Consider the following 17,228-nt stretch of genomic DNA (forward strand, 5'->3'; position numbering starts at 1 on the left):
CTGAACTGTATTTTCTAGTTTATTCACAAATTATTGGTTTCAACCTAGAAATCATAGAATCATAGAACAGTTAGGGTTGGGAAGGACCTTAAGGTCATCTAGTTCCAACCCCCCTGCCATGGGCAGGGACACCTCACACTAAACCATATCACCCAAGGCTTCATCCAACCTGGTCTTGAACACTGCCAGGGATGGAGCATCCACAACCTCCCTGGGCAACCCATTCCAGTACCTCACCACCCTAACTGTAAAGAATTTCTTCCTTATATCCAATCTAAACCTCTGCTGTTTAAGTTTCAACCCATTACCCCTTGTCCTATCACTACAGTCCCTAATGAATAGTCCCTCACCAGCATCTCTGTATGCCCATTTCAGATACTGGAAGGCTGCTCTGATGTCTCCAGGCAGCCTTCTCTTCTCCAGGCTGAACAGCCCCAACTTTCTCAGCCTGTCTTGATCGTCGGCCATTTCTATTAAAAAGAAAAAAAAAAAAAAGGACTTTGAAAAGCGCTACTTTGAAATATTTCCTTTCCCTGGATATTCAAACATTTTCTTTCCTTGATATCTGGAGGAAAGTCTTGCATTATTTCTGATGCTCCGAGCAACTTCTTTGCTCATACTCCTTAGTACAATAGGAGCCTGAATACTTCTGTGGCACGGTGGTTCAAGGTTTTTCCTTCCCCTTCACTACATGTACGGCTGTTTCCCCCTGAAATACTTGCCAGGCTCATGCCCTGCCCTATTTTCTCCTACTAGTCTCAATGTCACCCTTTTCTCTCACTAGCCCCAGCTGACCCCCTTCCACCACCCGCCTTCGACCCCGTCCCCACCACCACAGCGGAACACAACGCAGCGCACCTCGCTGCCCGCACACCATCGTTACCTGGGAGAGCTGCCCAGGACGCAAAGGGCACCTTCCCTGTACTCTCATTAATAGCCTATTATTTCTACCCCTTTCACTTGCGCACCAGAGGTTGGCCATTTCACTGCGTTTAATTAGCCCACCAGAGGAAGTGGAGCAGACACCACCCAGGCGGCGATCCTGCGAACTTCGCCCTCTCAGACTTCCATCGGTCCTCCCTCCTCCGAGATCTTATTTGTGCCATTTCCAGGCCGAATTGCTCAGGACACAGAGGCAGCCAGAAATCACGCAGTGCCCAGAACTAACCATCTCGCTAACTGCCTCCTGCTTTTCCCTCAGGCTACCGCTCCTCACCCCTCCCGCCGTCATCTAACTCGGCTTCCCCTCCCACACGCCATTGGCCCGCCGTGACGACAATGGCGCGGTATCCCATCCGCGCACGCGCAGCGCTGCCCGGCTCGCGAAGGTGTCCGTTGCCCCGCCTCGCCCCCGCTTCCCCCCCCCCCCCCCCCCCCCCCCGCCGCCTTACAACGTCTCCCCGCGAGCCATCGCGGGTGTTGTTGTCGGTTGCGCCTCATAGCCGCTGCAGCGGCAGGGCCCGGCCTGGCGGAGTGACGGTCAGACAGGCGCGGAGCAGGAACCAACGCGGCACTCCCAAGCTTCCCCACTGCGGTCTTCGACCCTTTCCCTCCCTTCACGCCCCTCTCCCCGTCCCCGCTCCTGAGGGCAGTCGCGGCGGGTGCTGCCCATGCAGGGGGCGGCGCGGGGCGCCGCGGCCAGAGGAGGAGACGCCGCCGCGGCTGCAGGCAGTAAGTTGCGGCGGGATTGGACCGGGTTCAGCTTGGGCCTGGCCGGTGGGGTGTGTTGGGTTGTCTTTCTCCTGGAGCCGACGTCGCCAGCCGAGCTCTTCCTGGCTGGCCCAATGGCGGCCTCGGCCCTCGGCGGTGGGGGGGCGCTTCTTGGTCGCCGAAGGTCGGTGTGTCGGTGCCGCCCAGGGCAGGAGGAGCAGAATTTGAGGGGGAAGAGGGAGGAGAGAAGCGGATGTTACTGCAGTGGGGACGGTAGGATCCTGGCGGGAGCTCCTGGTGCCCCCCACGCGAGCCTTGCCCTCCTCCTCGGCAATAGCGCGTGTGGCCGGGTCCTCGCTCTGCAGCTGAACCTGACTGCCCGCCCTGGAGCAGCGCACCGGGGGTCACCGCTGCACCCCCCGCCCTCCCCCTCGTACTTCCTGTCGCTTGAGTCAGAAAGAGTTAACAAGGGAGGCGAAAGCTCTCCTGTTATGGAGTCGGTCCGGTCACGGGTGCGCTTGCGGGGAATGACTGTGCATCTTGCCCCTCGGAACCAGGTGCGTAGCCAACAGGTTCGCTCTGAATGCAAGGGGGTGGCTGGCTGCGCGGAGCTGGAACGTGTTCCTGATGGAGCAGTTATACCACAAGTATCTTTGTGGATACATGTATTACTTCCGTCAATACACTTATTGTACTGAATTTGCTGCCTTTGGATCCTTATAGAATCGGTGGGATGAGTAGGTGAGCCCTAGACAGAGGTCTTGGTACTTTCTGCTATGTATGTTTTGGCACCCAGATGGTACTGCGCAGGTTAAATTTATGGAAGATGATGTTTGTGGTTGATGTACAGCCTTGGTAATAGCTGAAGGGCAGACGTGTGTGGTTCAGTTTGGTAGGGGATTTTGTTTGGTTTTCTTTATTTTTTTTTTTTTTTTTTTTTTTCCTCTGGTAAGCATGCTGGATGAAGTATTGGAGACTGTCCACCAGGAAAAAGCTTGTACTGACCAGAGGGTGGCTGGAGACAAATGTGACCTATTTTCAAATTGAATAGCTTTATTCGTAAGGGTTTAATTTAAGGCCCCTGCCAACCCAAACCATTCAGTGATATGATTCTATGCTGAAACACCTGTGAAGGAGAACCCTTTACAAAGGCATATGGGCATATAAAAAGCTTTGGGTTTTTGCTTACATGAAGATAGTTTCTTACTGGTCATCTTGCTTTCAAGGGCTTATTTAGAGCAAATATGCAAAGAAGTGGTTTCCTTAATGGTACCATTGCAGTTCCTGGAGCTGAAGTGTATTATATGGTTTACAGCCATCTAGCATGAATGAATTGCATGTTAATCTGCTTACACCGGCCATCAGTAGTGCAGTCACTACTTAGTCATATAGGCTGCTTTTTGAAGTTGTTTATTATGGATATATTTAGATTGTCAGGCTCTGGGGAAGGACCAGTTTAATGAATCTCAGCAAAATGAATTCTGTATAAAAGTGTTTACAGGCAAATATTTATTAGGTTGGAAATAAGCAGGTCTTGCAAGGCATGCACCATTAGGAACTGGGTTAATGAAGGGTTGGGGTTTTTTTGATCGCTGTATATCGCAGGAAGTGGGAATTTGGCTGGTAGTTTTGTGCTGTCCTTAGAACGAATCTTAAATAAACTGCAAGAGTTAACAGCCATTACTACAGAATGTAATCAGATTTTACCTTATGGAATATGTTGAAATGTTAATTTAAATAGGCTAATAGCTGACCCTTTTACTTCTAGTGCATGAAAACATCCAGATTTAAAGACTTAACCATTCAGGTTAAGGAGAATGTCCAGTCTTGTCTTGCATTTTTCCAGAATAGTGTAAATGACCAAGAGAGTGGTAGAATGATTTTTCAAATGTCTGGGAAAAGAAACTAACCTGAATGCTGGCATAATGCCTGGGAGCCCATGTATCATTTAAGACAGCAAATTTATCTGTCTTTTTTAGGAGAATTTTTGTGATCCACACCTGAAGCTTCCAACAGAAACAGGGAAGAGGGAAGATGACATCTTAAGTGGACTTAGTGATAAACTGTTCTTGGGTTATGTGTGGGGTTTTCTGTTTGGCTGTTTTTTTGTTTTTGCACAATTAAGAAGCAAGAAAGTATAGATACTTTTGTACAGGTTATTGCTGTTCTTTGAGTCGTCTGGCTGTGAAAACTAATATTCTTATGTGCTGTGGGTGGTTGCACTGTAGATACATAGTCTGCTCTCTGAATATTCTAAACAAATAGCATGTGAAGAGTATGCGTGTTAATAGGCTACTGCAGATACTTTTCTGCTTATAATAGTCTTCTTCCTTGCGCGGTGTTCTGACCAGCCTGGTCTCTTCTAAAGCTCTAACTTGCTGCCTTCAACATTGTATTTGAATAATTTTGCAGTCTACACCTTCAATGTATAATGGTACTTTTTATTCTACTAGCAACTGTAATGCCAAACCAGTGCCTTTGTCTTGCTTTGCCTGCCTTGCTTTCAAGGGCACAAGATCTTGGTACAGCTAGGTTTTCCTCAGAATCTCTCATGAAAGAATGCATTTTTGCTTGGATTTTCTCTTTCAAAATTCCACTGAAATGCTGTAACTGTATTGATGAACTGTCCATTTCTACTTAATAATGTTTTCTAATTATGTCTTAAAATAAGAAATGGATGAAATGTGGTTCAGATCAGGGACGCTACCTTTTGTATATCGGGTTGAACTGTAGTTTATTATGATATAGTAGTATTAAATTTCATGTGCTCTTCACTTTAGTAACCTGTGAGGTTCTGTGCATCTTTCTTGTCATGCTGTTTTCAAGCACTGAACTGGAATGCTGCAGCTTCTGTAATAATGTAATGCAGCTGTTGTTTTAATACACATAACAGTGTTATGTAAGAGCTTAAGAGGATTTGAAAAACTGTATGTTCACTTGCAATTCTAGGATAACTTACCCTGGCAGAGTTCTAGTATATGTAAGTTGATAAGTCACCAATGTTAAAACTGAATGAGGGAAAAGTGCTGTGTACTTTTTTTTATACTTGTGAAATATAAAACAGAGCATGTTCACTTTCTGAGAAGCTGAATCTCTCAGTTTACAGTGATCTTCAACAGTGTTGGGACACCAGTGCTGCACTGAATTTGACAGCGTGGTTGTTACTCTTAATGTATCATTCTGTGTTTTCTGCAGCAGTCTACTAACTAGTTACTGGCTGGACTTAAAACTAGCTTTACTTGAGAGATAAAAGGATAGCCTGGACTTCTATAATTTTAGTTCATGCTGAATTGTGGTTAATTTCAGGTGTCTGCCAGTTCCTAACTGGCATGGATGCTATAGGATTAGGATGCTATAAATGAGGATGAAGTATTGACTGGAGGTTGGAGTCGATCTGATTCTTAAGGTTTAAGTAGTTTGTATCCTAAATGAAAAATGTCAGTATCTCAGTGGCAAGTTAAGTCAATTCTGTACTTAAGTTTTATGTTACCAAATGTATTGCAAAACAAATGAAGCCATCTTGATACTTGAGCTCAGAAATTGTTCTTAAGAAATTTAATAGGAATTATTATTGCTTGTCATGGGAGGGAGCCCAGCCAGGACAGCTGACCCAAACTAGTCCAAGAGATATTCCATACCATAGAATGTTATTCTCGGTTACAGAAACTTGTGGAGAGTTGGCCAGGAGCCACTGATTGCTACTCAGGGACAGGCAAGGCATTGGTTAGCAGGTGCTGAGCAACTGTATTGTGCATCATTTGGGGTTTTTTGTTTGTTTCTGTCCCCCACACCCCATTTCCTTACATTTTTGTTGTTGAACTTTTATTTCATTTCAGTTATTAAACTGTTGTTACCTCAACCCATGACTTTTTACCTTTTTCCCCAATTCTTCTCCCATCCCATGGAGAGGGGGGAGGAGTGAGTGGCTTCATGGTGCTTAGTTGCTGGCTGGGGTTAAACCATGACATAGTTATTAACAGTATGTATACATGTTTGCATCTGAAAACTCATATTTGACCTAGCATTTGATGCTTTCACCTCCCTTGACACAGAATAAAAACTATGTTTGTGATTCTGAATTGACACACAGATGAAGTTAGGTGTTACAACAGTGTAAGATGCTAAGCCACACTGAAGTTTTCACTGATTAATGTGGAATGTTTAGGGCTTCTGTTAGTGGTCTCTGATGCATTGTCTGGCATGAGAAAACAATGTGGTCATGTCAATAAATAGACATTTGAAAGAGGCGAAACAATTTTGAGGATTCATGAACGTGGAGTAGATGAGGCAATTCCTCTAAGAGAGTCGAGATTGGAGGAATAGGAATCAAGAGTTGTCTGTTTTTTGTGAAGTTCCTGCAGTAGGTTTTCTGGAAATAAAGGTGTAGTGTTCTGTCTAAAAGATGGTGATACTGTCAGGAATCACAATAATGATTTTTGCCTGATACGGAAAGTATTTCAATAGTTTCATGCCCCTAGTATTTGGTTTTGTTGTTGTTTGGGGGGGGTGGGGGGGGGAGAAGAGTGGCATGGTTAGCCCGGCAATGCAGCTCGCTCTCTCACTCCCCTCTTTTCTCCCCCCCCCCCCCCCGGAGGGATGAGGAGGAGAATCAAAAGAATGTAACTCCCATGGGTTGAGATAAGAACAGTCCAGTAACTAAGGTATAACACAAACCACTACTGCTACCACCAATAATAATAATTATAAGGGAAATAACAGGGGAAGAGAATACAACTACTCACCACCCGCTGACCCATACCCAGCCTGACCCAAGCAGTGATCTAACCCTTCTAGGTAACTGCCCCCTGTTTATATAGTGGGCACGATGTGCTGTGGTATGGAATACCTCTTTGATCAGTTTGGGTCAGGTGTCCTGTCTCTGCTTCCTCCCAGCTTCCCCTCCTCCTTGGGAGATCATGAGACTCAGAAAGTCCTTGATCAGACTAAACATTACTAAGCAGCAACAAAAACAATCGGTGTTACCAGCACTGTTCCCAGGCTGAAAGTCAAAACCACAGCACTGCACCAGCTTCTAAGAAGGAGAAAAATGACTGCTACTGCTAAACCCAGGACAAAGAGTATATTCATAAATGAACATTCTTGACTGTTTAAACAGGCTTTGAAGGACTAAGTCAAATCCAGTGGCTTTTTGTACTTGTCTGTATTGAAGATGATTTTCACAGAAATGCCAGCTATCTAGCAAGGCTCTGCAACACAGTTCTCATATTTTGGTTTGCTCTTTGCTGGTGTTCTGCAGACCACTCATGACAGCTTTGTAAACCTGTGTGAAAGAGGAAAGCTTAAACTTTCTGTGCTTGATGTGACTGTACTAATCTTCAAGAAATTAGAATGGTAGACAGCAATCTGTATATCTCAGTGTTTGGAAATTTCTTGTCTAAGAGATAAGTGTATTCTCTAATTGGTGATATCGTGCATTGTAAGTTTAATTTTTCTTGTACATCGGAGCTGCCTCAAAGTCTTGCTCTTAGATCTCAGGTAATGCAGGCTTTCATAATTTTCTGTTACAAAATAACATTAGTAACTTATTTCTTCTCAAATCTATAATGCTACCCCTCTCTCCCGCAGCCTTTTGTTTATAGGTTGAGGAGCAATGTTGTATTAAGTTTATTGACCTGTCAAATATTTCTGATGCTGGCTCTTCACTGCAAAATGGACCTTAAGGGTTGAACATTCTTGTTAGGGCTTTGTTTTTATTTCTGGATTTATTTTTATTTGTTTTTATTTCTGGAAGTGTTAAGGCTAGGCATCAGTAGCTCTCATGCGTGCAATACCTTCTGAAACAGTGAAAAACTGACATTTCACTCCAGGTTTCCCAAATGTTTAATGGCAGAACTTCTGCAATTGGCAGCTCTCATATCATTCAGAGCAAAATTATGAAAGCTATTTAAAAGTAACGAATACAGTTAAATCTTGCAGGTTAATTCTCTCTTTTATGTTTGGAGCATAGAACTACTTGGGAATTCTTCGGCATTTTAGCTGTAGCCATGCTGAATGGTAGAGAGATTTGCTGATAGATACATCTTGTTATTTTAGTAATGTAATATGAGGTGGATGCTGATGCTGTGGCTAATATGAAAAGAAGTGCATGTACACCTTGAAAAGGTCTAGTGTAGTGTTTTATTATGGAACTTGTCAGGAGCAGGAGAGCTTATGGGGTTTGTAATCGGTGAAGGGGAAGATACGTGTGTATGCTTGGTGCAATGTGGTATGTTCTGCACAGTTCAGTCTTGCAACACTTTGTACCAATTTCTAGCATATTGGTTTTCCCTTATATAAAAGTGATCAAAAACCCTCTTGGGGAAAGCCGTTTGACACACTGGCGAAGTCATCATCATATATAAGAGTGGCTCATATAGTAACAAAGATAGACTGTTTTTAAAGGCTCATAGATTAGGTTGTGGAGGTATTTTACAGTAGGATGGCAGATAAAAATTGATAGGAAATATTAGAAAAAATGTGGAAAATTACACTTGCACATTTTATCTACTGAGTTGATATTTGCTTCAGTTTACTTTCACATTCTAGTGGTCTGTACAAATTGTTTTCAAAGTAAAAAATTGCTTCTGGATCTGTGATCAGTTTATGTCAAATTTTGGTTTACTATTTCTAAGATGACTAGCAACATAAGTCTTACTCTTACCATATAATTGTGTAGTAAATGAATAATTGCTATAGGTGCTTTTACTCATCTGGGACAAAAGAGAGCAAAAGGAGAACCAGAGTGAAAATTATTTAATGTCTTATGAATGTGTATAGGGTATGCATCCACTGAACTAGTCATTCTAAACTCCTGTTACAGAAAATGAAACTGTGCTTTTAAGAAATGATTAATTTGATTTATTTAGCTATCTGCGTCAGAATGCAATTTGTTTTATCATCGACTCTTTATCTGTGTTGACTGAATCCCCATTTTTCCTGAAGGGAGACAGGAATGGTTAGCTGTGGACAGATGAGTCCCAGTGAAGATTACTTTACCTTTCATGTCTGTTAGCCTGATAATGCAGGGAAGTTTTTACACTGATAGTATTATAACATTTTGTTGAAATGGCACCCTGAATTTTAATTTCCTAAGGTAAGAAGCTAATACACACATTCAAGTAAGATGCATTAGGCTGGTCTTATATGTAATGTATAATGCAATAAAAATTTTTGGACAGGATGAATTGCTGAAAGAAAAACTAGTGTTTCTGAAACGTGCTGTTTTTCTAAACAGATCCATTAGAGATCTATTCATCCATCTTTTAAAGATGGTTGAGTCACAGTACTGTTAAGCTTCTTAACAGTATGCATGTGATACTACAAAACAGCTTCTGCAGATCTGTTACAGAAGCTGTTTGAAGTATTTTGTGAGATAAGGTATTTGAGTGTCTATGAAAGGAATGATATGTTCTGGAGCTGTTTACTGGCAAATATTGACATTGCATAAAATGAGTATGAAGGGCGTAGCTGCATTCTGGTATATTTAGGGAAAATGACATTAAAAAAAACCAAACCATAACATAATTAACCACATGGATTAAATGCTGCTAACGGTTAGTAATCTCACCAACTAAAAAACCCAGTGCCGAAAAATGAACTCATAAAGGACTTGAGATAATGTGAATAAAAAGAAAGGCAGATATTTTTTGTGATATAACTGTCTCTTAAGTGTTTTTCCTCAGGCTGTAGTTCTGCTTGCTGGCAAAGGATGGCCGATTGAAATTTTGTTGTGTGCTGGAGTTTGCAGCTCCTTCATTTAGTAGAAATGGACATGAGATCAAACTGTAAACTGGATCAATGAAATGATCTGTCATTAAAGCTAGCAGTTTGGAGTGTGATGGTAAGTAGATGTGTTAAATCTGGAAGTTTTGAGTAGTTCCATTTATATTTTGCTCCAAAAGTTTTACTGATGTATCTAAGGAAACAGCTGCAAAGAAAGGGTCTTAAAGAGGCTTCAGCTTGAAAACTGGTACCTTGTGAAACTGCACTCCTGGTTGATCCTTAAGTGCTTTCAAAATTCTGCTTGCTTCTTCCAAAGAGCAACTAAGAAAAAGAAATTACTTCTCTGAAACGTATTTATATTGCAAGTGTGATCCTTTAAGTAGCATACTTAAATTGTGATCAAGCTTGTATCTATGCACTGTGACAGCTTTGCATCCCTTTCCTACTACTGAACTATTCTTAATTTTGTATGTTCCCTTCAAACCATATGTGGGTGTGAGATTTTTGTGTTTAGCTGTGGGAGATTAATTTCTGAAGTTTTATTTTAAACCCACAGAATTAAAGGGTAGTTGGTCTGTTATTGTGGAGACTTTAGCATAAAGAGTTGTCCTGGGTTCAGCAGTAGCAGTCATTTTTTCTTCTTGGTAGCTGGTGCAGTGCTGTGTTTTGACTTTTGGCCCGGGAACAGCGCTGGTAGCACCTATGTTTGTAGTTATTGCTCAAATGTTTACTCTGACCAAGGACTTTCTGAGCCTCATGCTCTCCCAGGGAGGAGGGGAGGCTGGGAGGAGGCAGAGACAGGACACCTGACACAAACTGACCAAAGACATATTCCATACCACAGCACGTCATGGCCGGGAGGTAACGGAGAGTGATCCAGAAGGGCTACTGCTCTGGAGGGTTGGAGGAGGTGCTCAGTCGGGCAGGGTGGGGTGAGTTATTGGTTGGTGGGTGGGGAGGTGTTGTATTCTCTTCACTTGTTATTTCTTTTATCATTATTATTATTGGTAGTAGCAGTAGTGATTTATGTTATACCTTAGTAAACTGTTCTTATCTCAACCTGTGGGAGCTACATTCTTTGGTTTCTCCTCCCCAACTCTCCGGGAGCTGGGGGAGCAAGGGAGTTGGAGTGAGTGAACGAGCTGTGTGGCTGGGTTTAAGCCGCGACAACTGTTGATGAATCTGTATTAACTTTTTTTCTGCTAATGGGGCTGCAACATTAGTGACCATAGTTTTATGTTCCATTTCTGTGAGCTTTTATCCTATTGAGTACTGTATGAAGACAGGCTGAGAAAGTTGGGGCTGTTCAGCCTGGAGAAGAGAAGGCTGCCTGGAGATCTCTGAGCAGCCTTCCAGTATCAGAAGGGGGCCTACAGGGATGCTGGTGAGGGATTATTCATTAGGGACTGTAGTGATAGGACAAGGGGTAATGGGTTGAAACTTAAACAGCAGAGGTTTAGATTGGATATAAGGAAGAAATTCTTTACAGTTAGGGTGGTGAGGTACTGGAATGGGTTGCCCAGGGAGGTTGTGACTGCTCCATCCCTGGCAGTGTTCAAGACCAGGTTGGATGAAGCCTTGGGTGATATGGTTTAGTGTGAGGTGTCCCTGCCCATGGCAGGGGGGTTGGAACTAGATGACCTTAAGGTCCTTCCCAACCCTAACTGTTCTATGATTCTATGTATTGCTCCATGGCTTAAGTGTAACTGATTTTTGCTGGGATTTTGTGCCAGCAGTGTTGCTGTTTATTCTGTCATTTAGAGAGAAATCAGTTGTTGTGCTTGTACAAAGATGGTTGAGAATATGCCAAGTGGACAAAATAATTAGTGTAAATCCTTCCTTACTGCTGAGTATTGTAGTTACTTCTGTTCAGACAAGTTGCATTCTGTTACATCTGTCTGGGTTTACTCTCTCCTTTTTGCTCTGCCAGGGATGGAACCTTCTTGAATTTAAGAAAGAACAGCAAAGTCAAAATTGTTGCTTTTTTACCTGCATCTTCCTTCTCTCTTTCAGTAACTTTTTTTTTTGCCATGCTCTAAAAAAGCTGTCTTGCCTGCAGGTGTTCTTTTTGAATCCAAGACTTAACAGAAAATCTCTCTTAAAGCCATGTCTCCTCAGAGAATAAAGGTGTTTCATGATAACTTGGTAACTTCAATTGCACAGGGATCAAGTGTCTGTTTTTTACACAACTTTAAAGTTGTTTTTTAAATTTTAAGTGATGCTAAATGCTAAACTGGAGTAGTTTAGTATAAGGTATTGAGTATAGAATGCATTATGGGTAAAACAGATTTGTAAGGATGTATGATGTCCTAATGGCAGTTAAAAAAGTTGTCTTTAATTGCTCTTTTTTCTTTCTTTAGAAGCTGTGAAGAATCTGATTAGCATGCTGTGAAGACAGGAGTTTTATAAAGCATGTTTCTGTGGGGGAGAGTGTTTTTGTTATTTTGGGGTTTTTGTTTTTTTTTGTTTTTTTTCCTGTAAATGTTTGCAGTCTTTTCAGGATTGAGACTTGGAGTCACACAACCATATGTGGCACAGCTGATTAATACCTCCCCTATTTCTTCATACAGGTTAAGGTTAGGTGGTTTTTGCGTGTACATAGAATATTTTTCATTAGCCTGCATTTTGGAGGTTAGGTCAGTAGGACAGAATGTTGTAAAACAATAATAAAACATGGAGTGAAAATATCATGTCAGTGCTCAGTAGTAGTAGAAAAAAGAGTAACCTCTGTAAAAGGAGTGACAGACTGGGACTTGAACAAGATTGAACTGAAGCTGGGAAGAGAGGAAGCTAAAACTGAGTTGCTTGAGGCAAGGTAAACAAGAGTAGATAGTTCTTGTTTTGGAACAGACTGTGAATGAGAAGATGCACAAGTTATCAGGGGATTAAAAACAGGAAGTGATTCTTCTCACACCATGTAGTTAAGCTGATAAACTCCTTGTCACAGGATGTTCTTGGTACTGAAAATTCACATGCCTTAATAAAGCACCTGCCCAGTTTCATGAGGGCTGGTGTGGAGTCTGTTGAGCATTATTAAACACAAAGCTACTGTGCTCTGATGTAAAGAAGGTTTTAAATCTTTTACAGATAAGGAGTTTCATTGTTTATCGTGTTTGCCTTTGTACTATGTTCTTCCCTGTGCAACCTCTAATGGATAGGATAGTGTTTGACATGGGTGTTTAGTTTAATGTAGCATGTTCTAAACTAGTTTTGTACTTTCTGAAATAAGGATGGGATGGTATTACATGATTCACTGGGAATGGTAGGGGAAACTTTTTATGATGAGCAGTATGGGATACAATGGGAAGCACATAATGCCAACTCGTTTTGATTCTGTGGCATCTTCCAGTGAAATGGTTTTTGGAAGAGCATCTGAAGCACATAGAGCTTAGTAGCAGAATGAAAGGGTACAGTAACACAAAACCCGGTGACGTTTTTTAAGGCATGATCATAATCTTTAAAGAAAAACTCCACAGCCCAGTGTTTGCAGTTGTTACACTTAGCCTGTTCTTTGCCTAAGTTATGAGGTTTCGGAAGTTGATTGATTTCATTCAAATTTTACAGGGGTGGAGGTCTCAAACTGAATTCCCATGGACTTAATGAAAGTAGAGAGCTGCACAGAAAAGAGGTTACACCATGGCTCCTGCTGAGAGAAGCAGTAAGGTGAGATTGCTGAACATCAGAGAATCCTCATAGGACCCCTAACCTTGTAATTGACCCTATATGGAAACCAGGTTCATTAGTTTCACTGGCTGTGAAATAACTTGTTTAGCAGGGAGTGGTTTTAATCTAATGCTTACATTTTGGCTTGAGAATAACTAATGTAAGGGTCTGTTTGCCAGATTCATTTTCAGATATTTTCTTTCTGAAGTTCTGTTTTGAAATGGAAAATACATGCTAAAGAGCTGTTTTCTGTGTTTTGAGTTGGCAATAAGCCCTCTAATTCTAATATTTCTAGCTACTTTGCACTCAAAGTGGGAGAAATGGTTAGCTTTTTGATAGCTACAGATTTTTATGTAAACCTCAATCTAAGTTAAAGATGCAGGAAAAGTTTTGGGGAAGTTTTGTGTGTGAAAGAAAGAAAAAAAAATGGCAATGGGACATAAGACCTTAAAAAACAGGTTTGAATATGAATGTTTTATAAGTTGGATCTTGTTTGCTTAAATGCCAAATTAACTGGTAAGAGGTAGTTCAGCATAAGTAAGCTGAACCTTTTGAGTTCTCTTCCCTTCCTTCACACTTTTTTCCCCTTATCCTGACTCATACTCTGGAGTGCTCAGCATATGCAGCCTACATGCAAACTTTTTATCACCAGTTCTTATAACTCCAGTCAAAATATTTAACAAGACATTTTTGTTTAGCACTGAGTACATACAACCCTAATGTTTCATTTCAGCTTATAACTCCAGTCAAAATATTTAACAAGACATTTTTGTTTAGCACTAAGAGTACATACAACCCTAATATTTCATTTCAGCCTATAAAGCTTTGTTTGTTGTAATTACAGTATTGATTGGTAATGCTCAAACTAGAGCAACAAAATTAAGCTTTCTGTGTCAGTCTGAGCTTTGCTAAACAAGAAGCTGTTAAAAGGGAAAAAATATTCAAAACTTTGTATTACTGCTGTTTCATGCTACAACATGAAGGAAAATGTCAAAACTAAGTAAATTAAGCATGTTCATCTTGTCAATGTTCTCTGCTGCCTGTCTGGCTTCTGAGGTAGCTGTAAAAGTTACATATTTCAGATTTGCCAGTTTACACAGTCTTCATAATGCTGACTTTTTCAAGTGTTGCTGGCAAGGTTTCTAACTAAAAAGCATGAAGGCCACTGTTTAAGAGAAATTTTAATTGTTGCACTGTTGTGATTTCAGAAATTTGTTGGTTAACACAAACCCCTGAAGAATTTAATAAGTAATCTGTAAAAATGTGCCAGTATAACTTTAGGAGAATTACAGGGTAATAATTTTGCTTATTTTTACACAAACTCATAATCTTATCTTTTATTTTTAGGTATGCTTGGCAGTGACAATGGGCTATTTATTTGCGTCAGATACTCTCGTATGAAAAGATCGCACTTCTAAAGAGCTTAAATATTATATGATTTTCTGAAACAGAATGGCAGGCTTCAAGCGAGGATACGATGGAAAAATTGCAGGATTGTATGACTTGGATAAAACTTTGGGCAGAGGCCATTTTGCTGTGGTCAAACTTGCTCGGCATGTCTTTACAGGTGAAAAAGTAGCGGTAAAAGTAATTGACAAGACCAAACTAGACACTTTAGCCACTGGACATCTTTTTCAAGAGGTTAGATGCATGAAACTAGTGCAACATCCCAATATAGTACGGCTGTATGAAGTGATTGATACCCAGACTAAGCTTTATCTTATCTTAGAGCTAGGTGATGGAGGAGATATGTTTGATTACATCATGAAACATGAAGAAGGCTTGAATGAGGATCTGGCAAAAAAATATTTTGCTCAAATAGTTCATGCTATATCCTACTGCCATAAACTGCATGTAGTTCACAGAGACTTAAAGCCAGAGAATGTGGTCTTCTTTGAAAAACAAGGACTTGTGAAATTGACTGATTTTGGATTCAGCAATAAATTTCAGCCTGGAAAGAAGCTCACCACAAGCTGTGGATCTCTTGCATATTCTGCTCCTGAAATTTTACTTGGGGATGAATACGATGCACCAGCAGTGGGTATGTCCTTTTTGAATTCAACTATTAATCTAAACTTAAGTACTGTGGTGTTGTAGCACTCTGTTTTCTGTTTCAAGATAATGCAATATGTGAAAGTCGGCTAACTGGCAAGAAATAATTTTATCTGGATGAGTTATGGATGAATTAATGTTGGAGCAGCTCCATTCGAAGGAGGTACTCGAACATTTGCAAAAATGCTTAAAAGTTCTTTGTGTATGAAGTGATGCAATTGTATGCATTGTAATTAACTTTGCTACTAAGAATGTGAATGCACTGTATACTTGTACTTGTTAAGAGGACCCATCTCCTTTTCAGAAATGTTCCTGGTTTTGATTTAATGTCCATTGTTCCCCCCCATTGCTGCTGAAAAAAAACCCCAAACACCCAGAGTGATTTTCCTTGCTCATTTCAGCCATATGACAGTGTGAGTCCAGGCTGCTTATGTCTTCTGCTGTGAGGTGGTGGGAATCAATTTCTAATAAATACTAATTTGGCTAAACCTAATCAGAGGAGAAGATGGGGAGTTAAAGAAGGCTTTAACTCCCCCTTCTCTGCCCTTTTCTTGTCTGAGAACTGAAAGCAGAGTTTCTAGTTGCTCCCAGTTGTTTGAAAGGTAGAAGAAATAGTAGTGTGTGAATTTGTCTGTATGTTTCTAGCTGGAAAGTGTGCTAGGCAGACTGCAGATAATTCTCTTGCTCTCTCTGTTAGATCTACTGCATATGATACTAGGATTAACTTAGGGTTTTTTCAAATAGTCATAAGCATTGATAAGAGTCACTAGATAATATTCTGTAGTCATACAGGTTACTCCTGTCTGTTGATTGAAATAGAACTTACCTCTCCAATAAATTCAGTTCCAAATGATGCTTCAGAAATACCTTACTGTAGTCAACATGCCTCTGGTTCTTGGGTGCCCAGTATGTGATACTTATACTATCTTAACACCCATTAAGGTTCTGACACAGCTCTGTGTGTGTTTTGCTATGGTTATAGTAGTAGCTGTGGTGATGGTTTAAATTAAGACTGACTTGTCCATTCTCTTGCCAATCTACTGGAGGTGAACAGTGTGCTAATTTTACATGCTGACAAAGTATTCCTGCAGGCTAGTGACCTAAAATTCTTGCATTTTTTTAATATAAATATTTTTAGCTAGTAGAACTTGTGATTTTTGCTTAAACGTTTGAATGTTACTTCATGGCTTCTGACTTTGAATAGGTGTTTTACCGTGGGCTACTTTCTCAAGTGTGCTATAATTAGGGATTTTAGAGGTCTGTGCTATTTGTGGTTTTGCAAATCCATGGTAATGCTGAAGTGATGCTTGACAAAATGATTTCTATTTAGAGGCCAGTGTTAGATGAGTTAGTTCTGGTTTTATTAGTGGCAAATCAGGGATCCTAACTCCTGAATTTTTCTGTGTTGTTCTTTGTCTTTTTATGTTAAGAATTTCTTGAAGCATGAGCCCTGAAGCATGCAGTGCCCTCCAAAGCTACATGAAACAGTACATTTGTTAAGTATTCTATACAGTGTCTTATGTGAATTATGTTTTGAAAAAGAGTAACAGTCAGATCTTGGATGCTGAACAAAACCTGAAGCTTTGTAATTGCTGCCCAACTGAAGATGCTTGGAATTATGAATAAATTAGACATTTTCAAAGAGGAGAAATTATATCAGTTATATTTTGGTGCTAGTAATTTGCAAGGTGTGTATATATATATCCAGACATTATGGTGAATTGCTGTGAACTCATTCAGTTGTTGGCTGAATAGGGCTATTAAATTTGCAGTAATGACTGGCAATGGCAAAGATTTTTTGCATTAAGATGAAATTACATTATAGCTGAACCAATTTAAAAGTTGCTTATGAGAAAGGAGGTTATGCTTTCTCCAGTGCAACTACATGGTCCTGCCCCTTTATGAGCATCTGGTCACTTGAAAAACAGCTTGATTTACTAAAATGCCAAATTAAAAAGGAATGCCCTGCTTATACGCTGTGCATGTTAAGGTATTCATTAAATATTTTTTAAACCTGCTTATGTTTATCCAAAGTTGTTGCTGTATTTGCAAAAATTAGTGCAAGAAAAACTGATCAAGGTATATGGTGGGTTTTTCTTGCTGAAGATCTTTCCTACAAACATGTCCTCTCTGGTGTCTTA

The 17,228-nt window shown here is 40.7% G+C and overlaps 1 protein-coding gene across 3 annotated transcripts in view; it reads left to right on the forward strand.

Moving 5' to 3' along the window:
• Positions 1 to 1,392: 1,392 nt before the first annotated feature.
• Positions 1,393 to 17,228, forward strand: part of SNRK (SNF related kinase) — a 42,460-nt gene continuing 26,624 nt past the window's right edge. The window contains exons 1-3 of one of the 3 annotated variants that reach the window (XM_031052362.2): positions 1,393 to 1,671; positions 12,937 to 13,035; positions 14,383 to 15,076. In XM_031052362.2, coding sequence (XP_030908222.1) covers positions 14,488 to 15,076 — 589 coding nt within the window. In that variant the 5' untranslated portion in view covers positions 1,393 to 1,671; positions 12,937 to 13,035; positions 14,383 to 14,487. Of the gene's footprint in view, positions 1,672 to 9,471; positions 9,491 to 12,936; positions 13,036 to 14,382; positions 15,077 to 17,228 lie in introns of those variants that run through there. The other 2 variants (XM_031052363.2, XM_031052364.2) reach the window with 2 other exon arrangements.

This window comes from Melopsittacus undulatus, chromosome 1 (genome assembly GCF_012275295.1).
Source record: "Melopsittacus undulatus isolate bMelUnd1 chromosome 1, bMelUnd1.mat.Z, whole genome shotgun sequence".
Lineage (NCBI taxonomy): Eukaryota > Metazoa > Chordata > Aves > Psittaciformes > Psittaculidae > Melopsittacus > Melopsittacus undulatus.